Raw genomic sequence first — 19,007 nt, forward strand, 5'->3', positions numbered from 1 at the left:
TGGAGTAAAATTTGGGAGTGTAGGTAAGTAAAGTGTATGATATTGACTAGTGTCAGGAAGTTGAAAGCTAAACATTGTCCACAAGAAAAGAATGCGCTATCGCCCAGTGAGCGAACCCAAAACCTACGTTTCTTGCGTCTGCGATGTTTATTTCGCGAAAGCTCAGATGTAAGAACGGTAAGGTTCACTACAAACAATAGCTCGACTTCGCTGTCGTTCGCCATCTTGTCAAACACGGTCTCAGAAGCTCTCGCTGTGGAGAGCCGCGGGCGGAGGCAGTATAGCTGGGGCGGCATCCAAACGCGCGGCAAGCGGCTGGCGGTCGCGCACATCTCTATACCGCATGTGGGTACGCGGCCGGGTCAGTTCTCACTTGGCGACGCCCGACGCGACGTCGCGAGCGGGCGGCGGAAATAGACGTGCATTTCCGGCGTTGGAAGAGGAGACGTCGAGCCAAAAAAATTGCCATGTCGGTCTCTTTCACGACGTCGTGGCGAGAACGATACACTGACGACCAATAAGGTGACAGAGAAAGGCCACGCCTCTTCAGTTTTCGTCTGCTTTGGGCGACGGAATGCCACTGTGGTGGGAACATGAAAATCATGCGCCTTGGCGGGGCGGCGGAAATGCGCCTCTACTTCCGCCGCCCGTTCGCGACGTCGCGACATGTGTCTCGCTTCTTCTGCCGTTCTTTCTCTGCTATTGTGTCACGTCTGCCGTTCCAACGATTGATGATTCCAGCAGAAATGCTTCACGATAATTATAAAATGGATTACATGCTTCACAATGTAAATTTTGAGGAAGAGAGCTGGAAGTGTCGGTACGATCTTGACGTAGCAACAACAACGAAGCGCGTTTTCAGGATGGCGGCTCGGCTATGTGTGACCGGCCACTCTCGGCGGCGCCGCTTTTTGAAACGCATGTGTGAATGAGCCTTTACGAACCATCTGAAAGGGTTGAGGGGTTTCCAAAGCATGTGTGGATGAAAGTCCCCTCTCCGCGCTACAGGCCAGCTACGATCATCGTTCTGTGCAAGAACGTTGTGTTTTTCCCGTCCGTGTCGTTTTCCTCAGACTCTCACTCTCATTCTCTAGCGTTTGTTGTTACTCGTGCAACCCATCGCAGCCATAAACTCTCTCATTCTCTCATACATGTACGGACGGACGGATTTACACGGTGGTTGGGCCTATAAAGCTATATCGCTTTAAATAAGTCCCGATAAAGCGGCACTAACTGCTATTCTGGCGTGTTGCTTCATGTAACTCCACGAAGTTTTGTGCACTGGATGGGAATGGTCCCGCACATTTGACCGCCTTTAATATAACATTCCAGTTCTTGTGAACGCCAAATTGCTTTATGTAACATCCATACTATCTTTGGCATCCCAATCACGGGACTAGTCTCAAATGAGAAATAATTGATTCCTCCACTACGGACTAAATCTTGTGTCTTCAGAATCCTACCGAATTTATGCTGTTGCAATCCACATAACTCACATTTTTTCTCCATGTGACACTGAAGGATAATTTCTAGTTTTGAGAAATATTACGTCACAGTGTGCGCGATCTGCCACCTGTCTAGCAACACTGCTCCTCCAAGGCCGATTGCCGTCCCCTCACCACAGCTGTTGGCAGACTTACAATGTGGGGCGGAGACCGGGAGGGTGCGCGTGCTGCTGCTAGGAGACAGACGCCAGAGCTCCAGATGACGTCACCTACAGGGTGGGAGAAGATTTCCGGACACATTTCAAAACGTTATTGAAAATTGTACATAATAAAAATCGCATGCAAATTGGCACAGTGCTGTAGTTCTGTCACAAGTTTTATTTGAGCTCAGCCTCAATGTTCTAACGTCAATATGGTAGGGGTTACAAGCTGCAGAAAATCCGAGCCCATGCATTTTTAATGGCCTATACCGCCGTCGTTAGGCTTAGGCCCTCTCCGTTTCAAGCTGCATCGGGTGTTGGAGCGCCACGTCCAAAACCGAAGCTGATGGGTCACGCGGTCCAGTGCGTGCGGGTCAGTGTGTTCGCCACGGAAACACTACGATTGCGTTGAGGTTGAGCCCACTTCAACGTGACCCCCGTTCAGCCGAATGCACAACTGGAGCCTCCTTGCGTACTCCTCAAATGTTATGATGGACAACAAAGAAATAATGACATGAAAAACAAGGACATCAGCAAGGCAACGTATTTTGTATTATTTTATTTTATCTTCGACATCAGTTTCGGTTTTGGACGCGGCCCTCCAACACCCGATGCAGCATGAAACGGAGAGAGCCTAAGCCTAACGACGGCGGTATAGGCCATTAAAAAGGCATGGGCTCGGACATTATGCAGCTTGTAACTCCTAGCACATTGACGGTAGAGCATTGAGGGTAACGCAAATAAAACTTTTGACAGAACTACAGCACTGTGCCAATTTGCACTGTGATTGTTATTATGTACAATTTTTAATAACGTTTCGAAATGTGCCCGGAAATCTTCTCACACCCTGTACTCTTGGAGAATCCCAAACTGTGAAATTTTGCGGGTTCTTTCAAAAATTCGTGGAAGCGCGTAATGTTCACTGACGGCATAGTATACAGCGGTATACAGGGTGTTTCGTTTTAGCTGCAAAAAATTTTCATAAGAAGGGGAGTTTGCTTAGGACGCTTTTACTTTACTCATTGGATAACTCGACGGGGCTGCTACTACGAAACCGTATTTTTTTCTCAATCAGCGGACTAATTAACATAGCATTTTAATCAACTTTTTAATAATTGACTTTAGGGAGCACATTGCAATTGTGGTATTAAAGTCTGCTCTCCACATGGTCCGCTCGAACTACTGATGAAGCACAAAAGTAATCGCAGCTCGCGCTACATACCTAACTATTTCACCTCCGCCGTCTGCTGCAAACCGCAAGTGATCGGCAAAAGAGCGACAGTGACGTCGATATCTCCACCCTCACTTAACGTTACACCAGCTCCCGTGGCATAGTGGTTAGGATGATCGCTTTCCACGCCGAGACTGGGAGGTGACACCGGTTCGAATCCTGTCACCGGCTGTGCTGTCTGAGGTTTTCCCTGGGTTTTCCGAAGACTTTCCAGACGAATGTCGGCACAGTTCCCGCTGAAGTCGGCCCAGGACGCACACTAACCCCCCCTGTCCCCCACTCCTTCCTGCTGTTCTCTGTCCACGTCTGTACGCCGCTCATAGCCACAGTTGCTTCGCGGCGCTAACACACACACACACACACACACACACACAAAACTTAACGTTACAGAAAGACGCGTCATACGCGATTCAGGCAAACCCGGCCTTATGTTTCACGATCTTCGTTTTGTTTTCCTTTTTTGCTTGCAAGGAGCTTTGCGCGTCACTAGCTACTACATATCAGCGCTTATCGTACCGGTGAAGTACATGAACCGTGTTCAGCAGTATGAAAGGAGTGATACGGCGAGCGACTGAGAACACAAGAAGGAAGAAAAGAAAGCAAAAAACAAAAACAAAACAGAGATCGTGAAACCTACGGCGATAAGGGTTTGCCTGAATCGCGTATGACGTTTTTCTGTGACGTTAAGTGAGGGCGGAGACATCGACTAGTGACTAATATCGACGTCACTGTCCGTAGCGCTCGCTACGATTACCTTTGTGCTTCATCAGCGGTTCGAGCGGATCATGTACAGATCAGGCTTTAATATCGCAATTGCAATGTGCTCCCTAAATTCAATAACTAAAAAATGGATTGAAATATCTCTGTTAATTAGTCCCCTAATTGAGAAAAAAATATGGTTTCCTAGTAGCAGCCCCGTCGAGTAATCAAATGACAAAAGTAAAAGCGTCCTAAGGCAACTCCCCTTTTTATGAAAATTTGTTGCAGCTAAAAAAAAACACACTGTATATTTTGCGTACTGAGTCTTAGCGTGAGGTTGGTTTATAATACTAACCAAAAAATTTTTAGTCCGTAGTCGCGCTTTAACTATTTAAATTTCATACGTCTAGATGCCACAATACGGTTGTTACTAGAAAAAATGTCGACGCACGTGATCCATGTTTCCCGTTTTATAGGGTGACAATACTAAGTTCAATTTTTCGCCCGATGCTTAGTTTAACGGCATTTACCACACTGATGGGCTTCATAGAGCCCACTTTTGCATATTTGCCCTTAGGAGTGCTCGTGTTCGATTTCATGAGATAATAAGGACGTTACCTTCGACACATGTTGGACAGCACTTGCCGGGTTGCGTGACCAGTTTCTTTCGGGGCCCTTTTCCCCCCGGACACACAGGTGTTGAAACACATTCTTCAACCCTGCAGCGCACCACTCCATGATGGCAGGAGCATTTAGTACATTTGTTGAGCTTCCATATGTCACCGTTCTGCCAGAGAAAGTACACGACAAAGTGTAACAGGTACAACATAACCAGGACAGCTCAAAAGTTTCCACTTTCTCTGCTGTACAGATAGACGATAGCTGCCCAGACACCCGCTACCCCCCCCCCCCCCCCCCAAAAAAAAAGTTTAGCGACACTACCCTAACTTTTTCAACTGTGCTGTGCACCCCCTACAGGGGGGGGGGGGCTTGCTATTTCAGGTTTAGACACATGTCGGTAATGCTGTTATGGCGTAAGTGTAATAATGAACCCCCCGTGCTTGGGATTCTGGATAAACCACTGCCATTGAGTACTACTGTACTCAATATACTGTGGTTTAAATACTGTATTTTGTGTCTTGCTCAACAATTTTCCAACAGAGCGTTCGTTGTCCTCTGTCATAAATACCTCTTGTCAGTATTTTCTACTCAGCACTGAAAATACTTTCCAGCCATACCACGGCATTGTAGTTTCGTGTTTCTTTTATACGCAAAACAAATTCTAAACTTTGCAATTCTAGACTTTGAAGTCTGTGAGTCATCTCATCCCTCAGTGCCACCCTCACATCGCACCCTCACGCACCTTATTCTCATCTGTGTGTGTGTTTTCGTTTCGCCTCTCTCGTCCTTCTCTCGCTTCTCACTTCCTGTTTTCCCATTTCTTTTTGTTTATCACATACTTTGTTTATCACTTAAGGAATAGCAAGCAAACACTCCGTTTGGCTGACTTTTCCATCTCTTTTTTTTTTTTTTTTGTCTTCTGATAAATATACCCCCTCCCACCTTGCGTGGTCTTCCATGCGACGGCCCCCTTCTCTCACACCAAGCGCTGGCCGTGCCCTCTCCAGGGATTTTCCCTGGATTTCGGCACCGATGTGACACCCATACCTGAGGGCTTTTTGTGGGCTTTCTTGGCCTTTCTGGCGTTTTCTTTTTCCTTTTTTTTCTGGGTGGTGGTGGTGGTGGTGGTGGTGGGGGGGGGGGGGGTGCACGATGTTTGGGTGCTGTTAGGGGTGTTTGTGGAGTGCTAGGAAAATCCCTGGCCCGCTCCCTTTATTCTTTCGATTCCCACTCCCCCTTGCGCTCACTCTCCCACGCGTGCTAATATCACTGCAGCGATATTCATTGACGTCGCAGTTCTGGGATCAAGCAGGGATCAAAAACTTGCAGTCGTGAGACCATTGCGGATTAGCTTGTCATCAGTGATTACTCAAAGGGAAACTGGACAACTTCCGTATTGCTCCCTAACCCTGGTTTGTGACGGAATGTACTATCCTTACCTTGTCCCAAAAGCAGCCCCTGGATTGGATATTACCAAACGCTTTGGGCTGTAAGGCCAGACATCCGATAGGACGACCCACCGAACACAGCCTTACAGGAAAAGGGCTAAGCGGGGGGGGGGGGGGGGGGGGGGGGGGGGGGGGGGGGCGCCTATTTTTGGCGTTTTCTGCTTCATGCTGGACATTCCAAGGGTATTCTAGGAAGACCCGCAAGACAGGAGCGCTGACCATGCGGCAGTTATCAGCGACGTTTCGCTGACCGAACGAAAAATATTATCGGCGTACAGTTATCCGTGGTTATTGGTAAATACCCAAAGACTTCTGGCTGACTTTTCCTGTCAAAATAAATAGACCCCCCCCCCCCCCCCCCCGAAAACGAACCAGAAACTTCCGGGTAGTCTGAGTATATTTTTTTTGCATATTCGGGGTATGTCTTTCGCAGTTTATTATTTTCCAATGATTCGGAGTTTTTCGTCGTTTACTGGTTACGGCCGGGTTAATGTCCGATATTCGGAGAAAACGTCGTGAAACAACATATTCATGGAAATAATGAGAAACTGTCTTGCGAAAACTAAGCAGAACTTGCAGACAACGCCATCTGTGTCACAATCACCCGAACATCTCGAAATCTTGGATATTCCTCTGCCCCAGTGTTTCCCAAATTGTGTACCCAGTTTCAGGGGGGGTCACGAAACGGCTCGGGAACTTGAAAAATAGAACAGCAGACCATGCTCTGCCCACTATTCTGCGTCACAAAAAAGCCCGTGGCACCGGACCCCGAGGTTTAACAAGCAAGCTCACTTTAGTGAATAGGAACAGCCATTCCCGCTGTCATGCGTTCTTTTTCGTTTTGCGTGGTTCCTAGTTGATTCACACCGATACATTAACTGTCAAATCAAATTTCAGCGGTAATTTTGCGTATTACTGTTCATGCACTGAAATCGAAGAGCTTGTGGCATCGCAAAACGCCTGGGAGAGAGAGAGAGAGAGGGGGGGGGGGGTTGCTGGGTAGGAGAGTTAGGGAAGCACTGTTGTAACTAATCACAACGCAGCTTTCGCTTGCGTTCCAGCTTATTGTTAACAACTGGCTGCTCTTGTAAGAAGACACTTTGTCACCTGTGCTCCCTTGCCCACTTTCACAGAAACAGCAGGACCCTAGGCAGTGGCGGAACGGGGGAGGGGGGGGGGCGGTGCCCAACCGCTCCCCTCCACCGGAACCGCCGCTGCCTAGGGCCCAAAAGCATTAGTTTACAAACCCACTGCCCAACGTCCAAACCCAACGGCACTACCCAAAAACATTTGTTTAAACCCACGGCCCAGCGCGCAATGCCCAAACCCAACGACACTGCCCAAAAGCATTAGTTGAAACATTAGGTTTCCTCCTCTCCCCCGCCCCGTCACGCGCTGCGATAAAGAAATCGCACCCCTCCCCCCCTCCCAAGCGAGGGTCTGGATCCGCCCCTAACCCCAGGCGTTGGACATTTTCCAAGTAGACCTGAGAGATGGCTGAAATGGCCTCAAAATGCCCTTACGTCGAGTATAGTGTCACTAAAAAAAGGTACCCTATTCAGTGACTCCAATGGCGAGATTCCTGGCAAGGATAGAGTTCACGCTCATTACACGGATGCTTCGGTCATTGTTGATTGATTGATTGATTGATTGGATGCTTAATGGCGCAACAACAACGGAGGTCATACACGGGCATTGTTAAGCGAAATATTGTTGATTAGTGGATTGTTTTGGTCAAGAGAGCCACCCTTCCCCACTCATCACGGCATGCTCTTCTTGCAGAGCTTTCGGTTACAAGAGCCCCCAAATGCGGGGTTTGGGATAAATACGAAAACCCGAAACTCTAGTTATAATGCTATAAAGTATTTTTATTTATCGAGCGTGCCACTATTTAAGCTGCTCACGGCCATCCATTTCACCTTCATGGGGGCCCATCAGCACAGCGCAGGGGGTGATACGCTTTAGGGTGGCGCGTATCATTAGGTAGAGTTACACACATGCAGGGTGTTTCACACAACTTGGATCGAAAACAACGTGCAATTTCACGAAGGTGAAACCAACGGGATTTGGTTGGCAGCCGTATTCCTCAAGCCAAAATATCCGTTGAATTGTCCTTAATTAATGATAAAAATTAATTACGTATTTTTCTATGTGTCAATTTTAGAGTTGAGGGGGAAAAATAGGCAAGTCGTACAGCGCATTCAGAAACCCCAGATCTAGTTAATTAATATTTGGACGTTGCATTCTATATAATTTTAGTTACATCCTCTAGGATGTCCAGCATAAGAGAACTACGCGTACGCCTTTTTGTACAATTAACACATATCTAAATTCATCAAGAAAAAGAAAAAAAGGAAAAGGCGTACACTTCTGATTTTTTATCCAAAACAGGAAAGCGAATGATGTCGTTCTGAATGACGATTGGTCCTGAGCGTCTCATGCGGTTAAGTCCTCCCTAATACTGACGGCACGTCCTATCACCACCACCACCACCCTCCCTAATACTGTCGGCACAGTTCCCTTAGAAGTCGGCCCAGGACGCACATTCCCCCAGGGCGTCAGTCGTGACGTTGCCCACATACGTGAGGCCGACAACGGCAAGCCCTTTCACCACCACCACCACCACCACCTCCCTAATACTCTACTCTCCCCGATGAACTCTTGCACCTCACCGCATCCCCATCCTTCAACCTCCTCTATCCTCCATCCGTCCGTCCTTCCTTCCTTTGTGTTTTGTTTTGCTTTGCGTTCTTTTTTTTTTGCTATAGTCGTGACGACGCCCACTTCTGTGTGGCCAACAACGGCGAGCCTATCCTGCCATTACCCCCACCCCCCTTCCCTATGGCTCACTTTGAACTCATCAACTCTCTTGTGCCCCCCCCCCCCTTTTTTTTGCTATAATAGTGACGATGCCCACTCGTGTGCGGCCAACAACGGCAAGCTACTTCGACACCCCCGTGTTTTCGCAGCCCTTATGTGTAAATCTACTCCAATTACCTTTTTCTATACACTCTAAGAAAAAAAAGGAGTACTTTTACTCCTTTTGGGGACTAAATGCATTGCCACAAAAAATAGTCCCTTTCGGGAGTAAATGCACGGAAGTAAATGAATGTCACAGAATGGAGACTGCATTTCACGCGCTGTTGTAAGAGTCCCAGGTACATAATTGGTGCGCATGCATGAAAATACGTACTTTGAAGCAAACCGTCAACCGTGATATATGGAGTGATATAAAATCTTGCGCTATACATAGGGCACAATTTGCGAAGAAAGATGCGCTAACTGTTTCCTACTCTGTGTGGCTGGAAAATTGCTACGTTGGCTGAGTTATATAGCCTTATGCCCTTCAAATTGACCAAGGGCACATATTTACGTAGACTGTTACATTCAGAAGGCCATTCGCGAAGTTCAGTGACAATTTGCAGTCCTGTGGAGTAAATGTCGGGACTAAATGTCGGGTTAGGGGACTAAAATGGGGAGTAATTATAGACTAGGGGAGTAAAAGCTGCAATTACTCCCCGTTTTACTCCTTTTTTTCTTAGAGTGTATATCTGTTTCCTCAGTGCAGAGTTAGGGCGCGCTGTGAACGAACGCAGGCTCCTCCTTGTTCATTCCGCTTCCGAGCCAGGCTATCAGCGGATCTCGTACATTCTCGTACAGCGCGCTTGAGGACGCTAGTTCTAAAACTGCTATTTAAAAATTACACAACTAATCTAAATTAATTAACTAATTAGCGACATGAAACACAACATATACTGACTTGCGCAAGACGACTGTTCGACCAAATCCAGTTGGTTCCACCCTCCTTTAGTGCACATTTTTTATAACTTGGTTGAACCGATGTGAAACACTCTATACAGTTTTTTATGCTTTACAGATTTTTAATAATAAAAAAGCTATGACAGCTGCATAGATGTCGTTTTTGGGTCATTCCATGCCAAATCACCCAAAGGTCGTGCTCGACCCCCCTATTGCTTCCAAAAATTATCATGGACTCCTTATTGCAAATAAAGACATTTTCCCGAGTTTTACTGGACAATGTTGAACTGTTGTCGATTTAGGCGGGGTCAAAGTTCGTCAGAATCGCGAAAACCAAGCTACGAAAAAAGTTACCTACTGAGCAGGGTTTTCAGTCTAGGTGGACTTCAGTGCCATAGAATAAAAGAGCGTGGCCCTAACATTCTGCCAATATCAAGTTCTTCCCTCGTGTTTCATTTTCGGCCAGCGAAACAGGGCTGCTTTTTGGCGCTATTTCTTACAACTTTGCGCCTTGCTAAGGGCACATTTCGCACAAGCTGGAAGGGACAAATAAATTCAGCGTGTTCTATACCTTCCATACTTCAAAATCACATGTTTTGAAGGCCGACCACACAATACTTTTTGCCCCATTTAATCCCAAATGCCGTACTTTTGGTAAAGTTGGCCGTTTTCAACGCCATTTTTGAAAATGAAGCGGTCGGCCGAGAACAATCCAAATAGATGGAGATGACAGATTAATGTCTATTCTAAAGCATATATAAAAATTGAGAAGGTACTTTTTGATAAGGGCTAGAAAATAATTTTTATATCCCATCCACTCTACACATAGTTACGCTGAACGGCGCACAGGTGGGTCGCGAGGCTTGGTTCAGATAACGTTCTTCCGTGTGGTAAAGTTTTCCTATCCCTTATGGAGCACCAGAACAGACATTATATACAGCTAAGTCACATCTATGCTACTACCGCGTACTAGCCGGAGACGTTCATGTGGCGTGCTTGCAAATCTATCCACACTGAACAGCTGGCTGCTGATGATCACCCAAGCAGGCTGGAATTATAAAAACAGTTTATTTGGAAATCAGACTGTCTACATATTTTATTTTCGCGATTGTAACAGTTTGAAGTAAGAGCAAAAAGATACCCACGGGAATGAATGCACAACGGTTTCATTATTATTTCGTATTTCATTTTCAAACGTTAAAAAGCAAATGCGACTATTGGTAGGGTATCTCATTAGAAGTGACCACTACAATTTCCTCTGTACGGTGAAAAGATAGGTCTTGAACGCTGCTCCGACTGGAGTTGCCGTGCGTGCCACGCACTTTCATACCGCAGTCCTTCATTTTGCACGCGCGCGTTTGCTGACGTTCCTACTTCGGCTATTGTTCAACACAACGTCTTCAGCAAGAAACTTGGAGCAATAGCAACCTGTTTGGTTACCCGGCATGCATCACATGTGAGAAAGACGATCATAAACTAATCAACTGAGCCGCAGATGAGCTCTCCTAAGCCGTTTTCAAGCCCATGTGTTAAAGGTTACGTGGATGTACGAGCGCGTTTTTGGACGCTACAATGCAGCAAAAGCTATCCGCTCACAACGTGATCTGCGTTGCTATTAATCATAAGAAACGCGCATTTGAAGGGATAGTACGGTTTGCTCATAATGTTCCGTGTGAGTGTGAAAGCATCGCTGTCGTTTCTCATGACTACCACTTTAAAACGCCGCGAATGAAAGACTCTGAGAAACACCTACTAACAATACTTACCAATGCACTGATAACAATAAAAACTACACATTTGATTCACAAAAGAGCTGGCAAAAAAGAGGAAATGCTCATATCCGGCCGCAAGACGCGGCCTGTGAAACCTAGGCACGCGATCTGTTCGCGCGCCTCACAGCACAGGGAGCAGTCTCGTGCGGCCCTCGCGTAACCATGTAGGACATAAAAAATATTTTCTCGCCCTTATCAAAAAGTTTTTTTTTATATGCTTTAGTAGAGATATTGATCTGTCATCTCCATCTATTTGGATTGTTCTCGGCCGACCGCTTCATTTTCAAAAACGGTATTGCAAACGGCCAACTTTACTAAAAGTACGGCATTTGGGATTAAATGGGGCAAAAATAATTGTGTGGTCAGCCTTCAAAGCATGTGATTTTGAAGTATGGAAGGTACAGAACACGCTGAATTTATTTGTCCCTTCCAGCTTGTGCGAAGAGTGCCCCTTAGCAAGGCGTAAGAAATAGCGCCAAAAAGCAGCCCTGTTTCGCTGGCCGAAAATGAAACACGGGGGAAGAACTTGATATTGGCAGAATGTTAGGGCCACGCTCTTTTATTCTATGTCACTGAAGTCCACCTAGACTCAAAACCCTACTCAGTAGGTAACTTTTTCCGTAGCTTGGTTTTCGCGATTCTGACGAACTTTAACCCCGCCTAAATCGACAACAGTTCAACATTGTCCAGTAAAACTCGGGAAAATGTCTTTATTTGCAATAAGGAGTCCATGATAATTTTTGGAAGCAAAACTGAGGGGGGTCGAGCACGACGTTTGGGTGATTTGGCCTGGAATGGGACCCTTTTGCAGTTGAGTTGCACGGCCAGGTGGACATCCTCTCGAAGATGGTATGTAACTACAACGTGATTATAATTACCGAAAATTCATTCATTAACTCTTTAATCGGGACACTTCGGGCAAAAGCGAAATAGCAGAATGGGAGACAATCCGCGTTGAAAGCATTTCTATTTTTAAAACCACGAGCACGTGTGTTGAAATATCCATCGCCGAATCTTGCGATGCCAATCAGGCGAAACCGCGTGCATCAGAAGCGCAGGGAGGACTGCGCTCATTCCACGTCAGAGGGCCACGTGATTTGCAGTGACGGAGATGATTGGAGGAGGTGCTGATCTGCTGGCCAGATTACCCGCTTTGCGGCCCAGATAAGCCCCCGACGGCGCAAGTCATTGCGCTCCTGAGGCGCGCGGGTTTGGTTTCGGCTCATCTGCATACGGATACTTCACCACGCGCGCTTGTTTCAGGATTTTTGAGATAGAATGGCTTTCAACGACGATTGTCTCCCATTTTGCTGTCTCGCTTTTGGCCGAAATCCTCTAATTAAACAGTTAATGAATGAATTTTAGGCAATTAGTCACCTTGTAGTTATATCCTCTCTGCGAGAGGATGTCAGCCTGGCCGTATAACACAAGGGTAAAAACGGCATCTATGCTGTTCTCATAGCTTGTTTATAAAAAAATATCTAAAGAATAAAGAGCCTGTATATTAGATACAAGTATAAAATAAATGAAAAGACAACTGTAGCTTTCGCTTATCACTCATTTAAATAGTTTGCCCCCTTCGTAAATAGTTCCCTTTGCTTTTCCCAACTACTCTGTGCCCGCATGGCGTAACTATTATACTTTTATCTACTATCATTATCACTTTTATGCTTATATCATATGCCGCCAGACCTTTCCATTTCAAACGCACGTTTCACACAATTTCAAACGCATGTCAAATACTTTGATTTATATCTTAATTATGTCTCACATTTGTTATTTAATGTTCTACGTTAAACCCTTTTTCGAAGTATTTGGTACATGCGTGGCTGACACTGAATCGTAATACCTATCAGTTTAAGTACTCTAGATCAAAATTAAATGCGGATATACTTACGCTGTACACAGTATTTTTATAGTTGCACACGGCCCTTTTCTCTTCTGGCTTTCGGCATTCCGGGCAGCAGCTCCCTGGGACGGACACTTGATGTTCTGGTGGGCACATTAAAGGTGGGCATACGGTTCTCTTGCAGAAAGTGGTTCCGTTCTGAAAAAATAGAAATAAAAACCATTCATCGTCTATTTTGAGTACCTCTGAGCACGTGTCTGACGCCATAATAATAATCACTTCGTTATCGACTTTCAAGGCAAGTAGTATTGGCATAATTTTTTGTAAAAACAAACAAGAAACATGCGCTTACACTCCTTAGATTAGAAATAGAAAGCAAAAAAAAAAAAAAAACAGAAACGTAGGACGCACTGGTGCGACCACGACGCTTGATGTGTGAAAGCATTGAGTGATTTAAAAGATTACTTCAGCACATATGTCCTTGCTTATACACTCCTTGTTGCTGTTGTGTGCTAATACTTCAATGTCATGTAGCAACAAGAGCAGCAACCACGACAAAAAAAGTGGAATTCTAGAACACGCTCTCCTTATGTTAGCAAGAAGGCTCACCGCACTCACTAGGCAATTTCATGTATTGGAACTACACGACACGCACCTGACATTCACACATAGTACAGTGGTCATAAAGCCAGGTGGATGCGTGATCGTAGTATTGCATCCCAATGCTGCATCTTCCGTATCGGTCCTCTAGCCTTCTAGTGCCTGAAAAAGCGAAGAGGAATTTGGTTTGCAACTATATATGTAAAGTAGCCTCGAATAATCGGTTATACAATACTGGAATACAAGCAGGTACACTTCCACATACAAGGCTCCTGAACAAAGACTACAGTTAGCAATACAGAATGACTGCTAAAAATAATAATAATAATGTAAGCTTCGGTCCGTGTCAATTGGAATCCCAACCGGCATTCTTGCTCTACAACACGAGTTGCACCTCGTCTTGTGGTAAGAATGCAAATGACATCTACCTTGAGGCTGCTTGATGGAAACGCCATACTCTGGGCCTCGCCTATGAAATTTCGCTCTACACAAGGACGCACCAGTGGTGGCATCTGAGCAAGATGGCACGGTAGCTGGCGAACAAAATCGGCACGAGGGTGGTCTGTCCTGCTTCCCCCACCAGGTGCAACTTAATCTGCGACCACCCGCAATTGAAATGCACCAATTCTTCACTTGTGGAGATGCTGCCTGCGGTTGCAATTTATAACTGCCTCTCTGGCGAAGACAGCGGGCAGGTAATGTAGAACAAGCGCGGCCTCCCGCCAAGACACAAGTGAAAGGTCACGAACTAAAACAACCATGGTCTCCGGAGGAAGAAAGATCAACTTAGAAGGATCAACAGTGGTCCAGCCGAGGCCTTCCCTCCTGACGTGAAGCAGCCAATGGCCCTTCCTGGAAGGCTTGTGGTTTATGTCGCAGATAAACATCGGTCACCGCGGAAGAAGTTTTTATCCCCGAGGGTCTCTCGTTCGCCGGAAGTAGTTTAGCAATTCGCTTGCTAATTATCGGTGTTGAAGCACGAAGCACTGGCGAGTCATGCGTGGAGATATACAAGAGGAGTTATTTTAGTGGCCTTTTTTGAACGGGATATGCCTACAAATTTGCTTTCTCTGTAACGGGAGCTTCAAAAAGGCCGAAACAAAAGCAAATATGACAGATACAAATTGACTTTGTGGCCCAGTCTGCACGGCGCTTTCTGGAATGCACAATCATCTCCGTAGCTTTCACCAGATGCCTGTTTCCACACTTTTTTTCTTTTCTTTTCTCGGGGTGCGGTAATTTATCACGCGTACTTTGTACTGCGGGTCATACACAAATGTCAAGCAAACTCAACGTCTAGCTGCATGACCGTCTACACTATTCAAGCAAATACTAGGTACAGCACAGAACGTCGTATTCCTGCTAACAATTACTCCACGTCGGCTAGTCAAATCAAAATAACTACTAAAATCTTGATCGTGCCGTCATACCGCTACCGGTGCACTCATAGACCGCATAGACCGAATACAGCCGGATTTCAGATTTATTCGTGCATACAGAATTGCATTGGCAGAATGCAGCAAACGCCACTTTTCCGTGTTTTCGCCATGTGTACGTTAGAGTCGGGACGGTGTGCCCTTCAGCTCATTCGGTCGCCTCCTTGGTTTGTTTAGAGATTTCGCAACTTCTTTCCAGGCCAGTTCGTGTTGGCTCACCAACTACCGGGTTCGAACAAAAAGTGCTCACTGCCTGTTTGCTGACGTTATCTTAACGAAACAGGTGCCCTGGTTCGCAAGCCTTGCACTGGTCTTCTGGAAGACAGAAGAGAGACGGTGTTTGGATTCAGTTCCTAAGGTGGGGAGATCCCCGAGAAAAAGCAAAAAAAGTTGGTAGGCATCTGGCTTTCTTCCCACACGTGTGGCTGAGAACGTCCAGATAATTTTGAAGACTCGTATAAGAAGTACTCAAAAAAGCCCCCCCTCTAACTTTCAGATATTTTGCAATGAGCACTCGCTGCCTTGGCCAGTGCAAAAGCACTCGTCAAGGCAACGCTTCAAGGCGGGAAATGTTTATGGGGCAAATTACTATAACCTATAGTTACACGGCAGTGGATGCTCTTACGGGTCGATTGTGATGTTAACTCCGAAATCTGTCGCTACATGGGGACACAAAACTCGTTATAGAAAACAGCGAAAGTGAGAGAGTGGTGGGAGGGAAGCTTCCATATACACAACCCTTGTCTCACTGTCGAGCTGAATAGGTAACAATGAACAAAAACGTACCACAAGAGCGTTATTACGTCCAGAGGGTTAATTGCTCGAAAAACGTCCGCTGCCTACCACACTATACGAGCACACGTTATTTACATCAAGGAGAAATAAGCATAAGCAGACATTAATAGGCGCACGATGTGTCAATTTTCTGAACTGACTGTATCACCGAGGTCGCTGCAATTTAATGAGTTCAGGCGGGTTAATTGCCAAATACATATAATTATAAATTTCTAAGGCCTATGAGCGCTCTGATGATTAGGTCGCGATATTTCACGTAACAATGCATCGCAGATTTCGTTACGAAAGATCCAATGCACGTTGCCGCTCTTTGACGATATTTTAAAGCGGATTCGAAAGTAAAATGAGCAGGAAGAAAGAAGGTGTGTGTTTGTTCTTTCTTCTGTGTTCCAGCCTCAGAACATCAATCTCCATCATAAAATGAGCAGCAAGTAAAGAAGCGTTCACACAACCAAAGTAGTTATGCAGAACGAAATACATAGTGAGCAAGGTTCTGTTGATCATGATGGAAAGTAACTGTGCTGAAGCTGGAACACACAAATAGACGGACACAACACAAACCCTCAAGGTGTCAAGGAACATGAAAGACTGGAATATGCCAGTCGCCGGCTTTCTCAACGACTGCCATATTTCATGGTTTTATTGTTGTATGTAGCAGCTCCGGCTAGTCTAGTAAGGAAGTTTAATAAATAGGCTGTGTATGAAACATTGTATTCGTACGAGTTATGTTTCATGCGCCATCGAAGAAGAAGTGGATAAGATAACAATTGTTGCAGCGAGAATGATTCAGGGTTCAGGCTGGGGAACGTTTTCCTTCTGAGACTAATAATAATAATTGGGGGTTTACGTCGCGAGACAACTGAGACCCCTTCTGAGACTAATGCAAAGGTCAAAAGCAAAAACTAGCAAAAATAAACTAAAATAAAACGATGAAAAAAAAAACACAGATATAAAAATAGAGGTCACACATAAAATTATGCCATGCCTCTTCAACTTCGCCAGTACTACGCGATAAGACAAGGGGCAGCAGGAATTTACCGCCCGGTGAAGAATCCTGGTACTGTTCAAATCGTATAGTGGGCTGTGGATGTCGAGTGCTTCACATTTCTTGCACAAATTTCTATAACTCAAGCGTGGAGCTTTATACGGTTGGAGGCTTTCTACCGCTGTATTGAACACAACGCCCACTCCCTCAACCTTCTGTGTCCCCTCTGTGAAAAGTTGTCCAAATGTTGTCCGATGGCTCACTCAGAGGCTTTTCATCTGCAAAGCCATCCAATCTCACCTAGATTACATTACCTGCAATTCTGAAGTATAGCATGCTCAGATAAGGCCAATATATAGGTGATGCCTGCTAAATTATACATGAAGTGGAGCCCAGCTTTGATAATGCGCATATGATTGCACATAATGTCGCAGTTCCGAACCTGCGGCCCCAAAACTAACAACAATTTTATTTTGTAGTTCAACATAGTAAAAGAAAAAAAAAAGAAAAAAAGACAGTCCAACAACAGTCCCCTGTGTTACCGCCTCAAAACTAAATGCGAATCACCGTCGTCTGCTACCGTCTGTGTCGTTGCAAACGATTTCCGGCACTGCGCAATACGGATCACTTGCAGCCATGCTTGAAACAGAGGTTTGCCGTGATCGAGAGGACTTTCTCTCAGTTCGCGCATTGCCTTGTTTAATTTCGGTGGAGTTTTATTTCACTCACGGACATTTGGGCTCGAAAAGTACGTTTTTCTTCCCTACATGGGAACATGTCGTGCCATGAAATGTAAGCATCAAACGACGGACCAAAATATGTGGTTGCAGCTAGGCCAACATCCAAGCCAGCGAACGCATTTGCAGACTTGCTAACGAGGCTTCGTATTACAGCAAGTGTTGCGCCAGCAGACGCGCACCTCGGCACAATTCAGCAGAATAGACGTCACACTGCCGGTTTATGAAAACTGAGTACCAAAGTAGGGAAAACACCATGTAGCTAATACTGCATTAACACAAAACTGGGTCTGCAAACAATAGGGAGTTTTAAAGAATCGTTTTCACTCAAACGGATCGCGAACGGTTTTGCCGATGTCCAATCAGAAGATTCCATTCTGAGTCACTCCCTCTTCTCACTGGCTTCTCGGCAATACCGTTGGCGAACCGTTTGATAGAAAATGATTCACTAAAACTAGCTAATGGCGAGCCAGAATGGAGTCATCTGGTTAGGCAGCGGCAAAACCATTCGCTAACCGTTTGAGTGAAATTCACTGACACTCACTCATTGTCAAGTGTTCGAACCGAGAACCCTTGTATACTAACAAGTCTTGATGGGCCGCATGAAGACAAGACAAGACGAAGACGAAGACAATTGGCTCGCCTTTTGCAGTCGCATTCATTCTACTCATTATTTTGATTGATCTTTGTATATTTAAGAAAAAGATGACATTCACACAGCCCTCGCTTTGTAAGTCGGGTGCTACGGAATAGCCCGATTGGTTCTCCAAGAATTCCTGTAGAAATGCAGCAGTTGGTTTTTTTTTTGTTTTTGTTGTTGCATCGTCCATGTTTACTTTGCGACCTCTTCGGTTTCTGGGAAGCTCTCTGTTCATTTCTGTTCATAAAGTTAAAATGAATTTTTAATGACATAGAGCAATGCCAGCAGAAGCCGCAGGTCTGTTGCAATAACAGCGCTGAAAGACCCGCAATGGCAAGTAGTGGGGAGCTCGAGAAACAAACAAAACAGAAATAAGAACACTTAGCATAAGATACTCCCACGAATCATTACATGGTTAATTTTTTTTTTACATCAGTCTTCCCGAGTTCGGTCCAGCACCACGAATTCTTTTTTTTCGATTCATGTTCGGATTCTACGAGGAAGACATCCCCGGTGTCGAGCCTTGGTTTGATCAGCACATCCTGAAACTTGCGCCCCACGTTATAATCGTCTTTAGGTTTACCCAACATTCACGCTAATCTGCGCAACTGAAACTCACCGCTATGAGGCGCACATCGGCGCCTGTAAGAAGGAAGTGAAAAATGCGGAATCTCGATCAGCTTTTCGCAACACCATAAACCGATTTCGATACATTCCGTGATTTATCATCACCGAAGGTAAAGGGTGGAGTAGAAATGCGAAATCGCGAATCGTCGCGGGGTGCTATGAA

General features: G+C 45.5%; 1 protein-coding gene across 1 annotated transcript in view; it reads right to left on the reverse strand.

Moving 5' to 3' along the window:
* Positions 1 to 19,007, reverse strand: part of LOC135377664 (BMP-binding endothelial regulator protein-like) — a 117,361-nt gene that overhangs the window by 13,328 nt on the left and 85,026 nt on the right. Inside the window, exons 8-10 of the mRNA XM_064610258.1 lie at positions 13,680 to 13,786; positions 13,073 to 13,222; positions 4,194 to 4,362 (exon numbers count right to left, since the gene is read on the reverse strand). Coding sequence (XP_064466328.1) covers positions 4,194 to 4,362; positions 13,073 to 13,222; positions 13,680 to 13,786 — 426 coding nt within the window. The remainder of the gene's footprint in view (positions 1 to 4,193; positions 4,363 to 13,072; positions 13,223 to 13,679; positions 13,787 to 19,007) is intronic.

The sequence above is a fragment of the Ornithodoros turicata genome, chromosome 1 (assembly GCF_037126465.1).
Source record: "Ornithodoros turicata isolate Travis chromosome 1, ASM3712646v1, whole genome shotgun sequence".
In the NCBI taxonomy this organism is placed as follows: Eukaryota; Metazoa; Arthropoda; class Arachnida; order Ixodida; family Argasidae; genus Ornithodoros; species Ornithodoros turicata.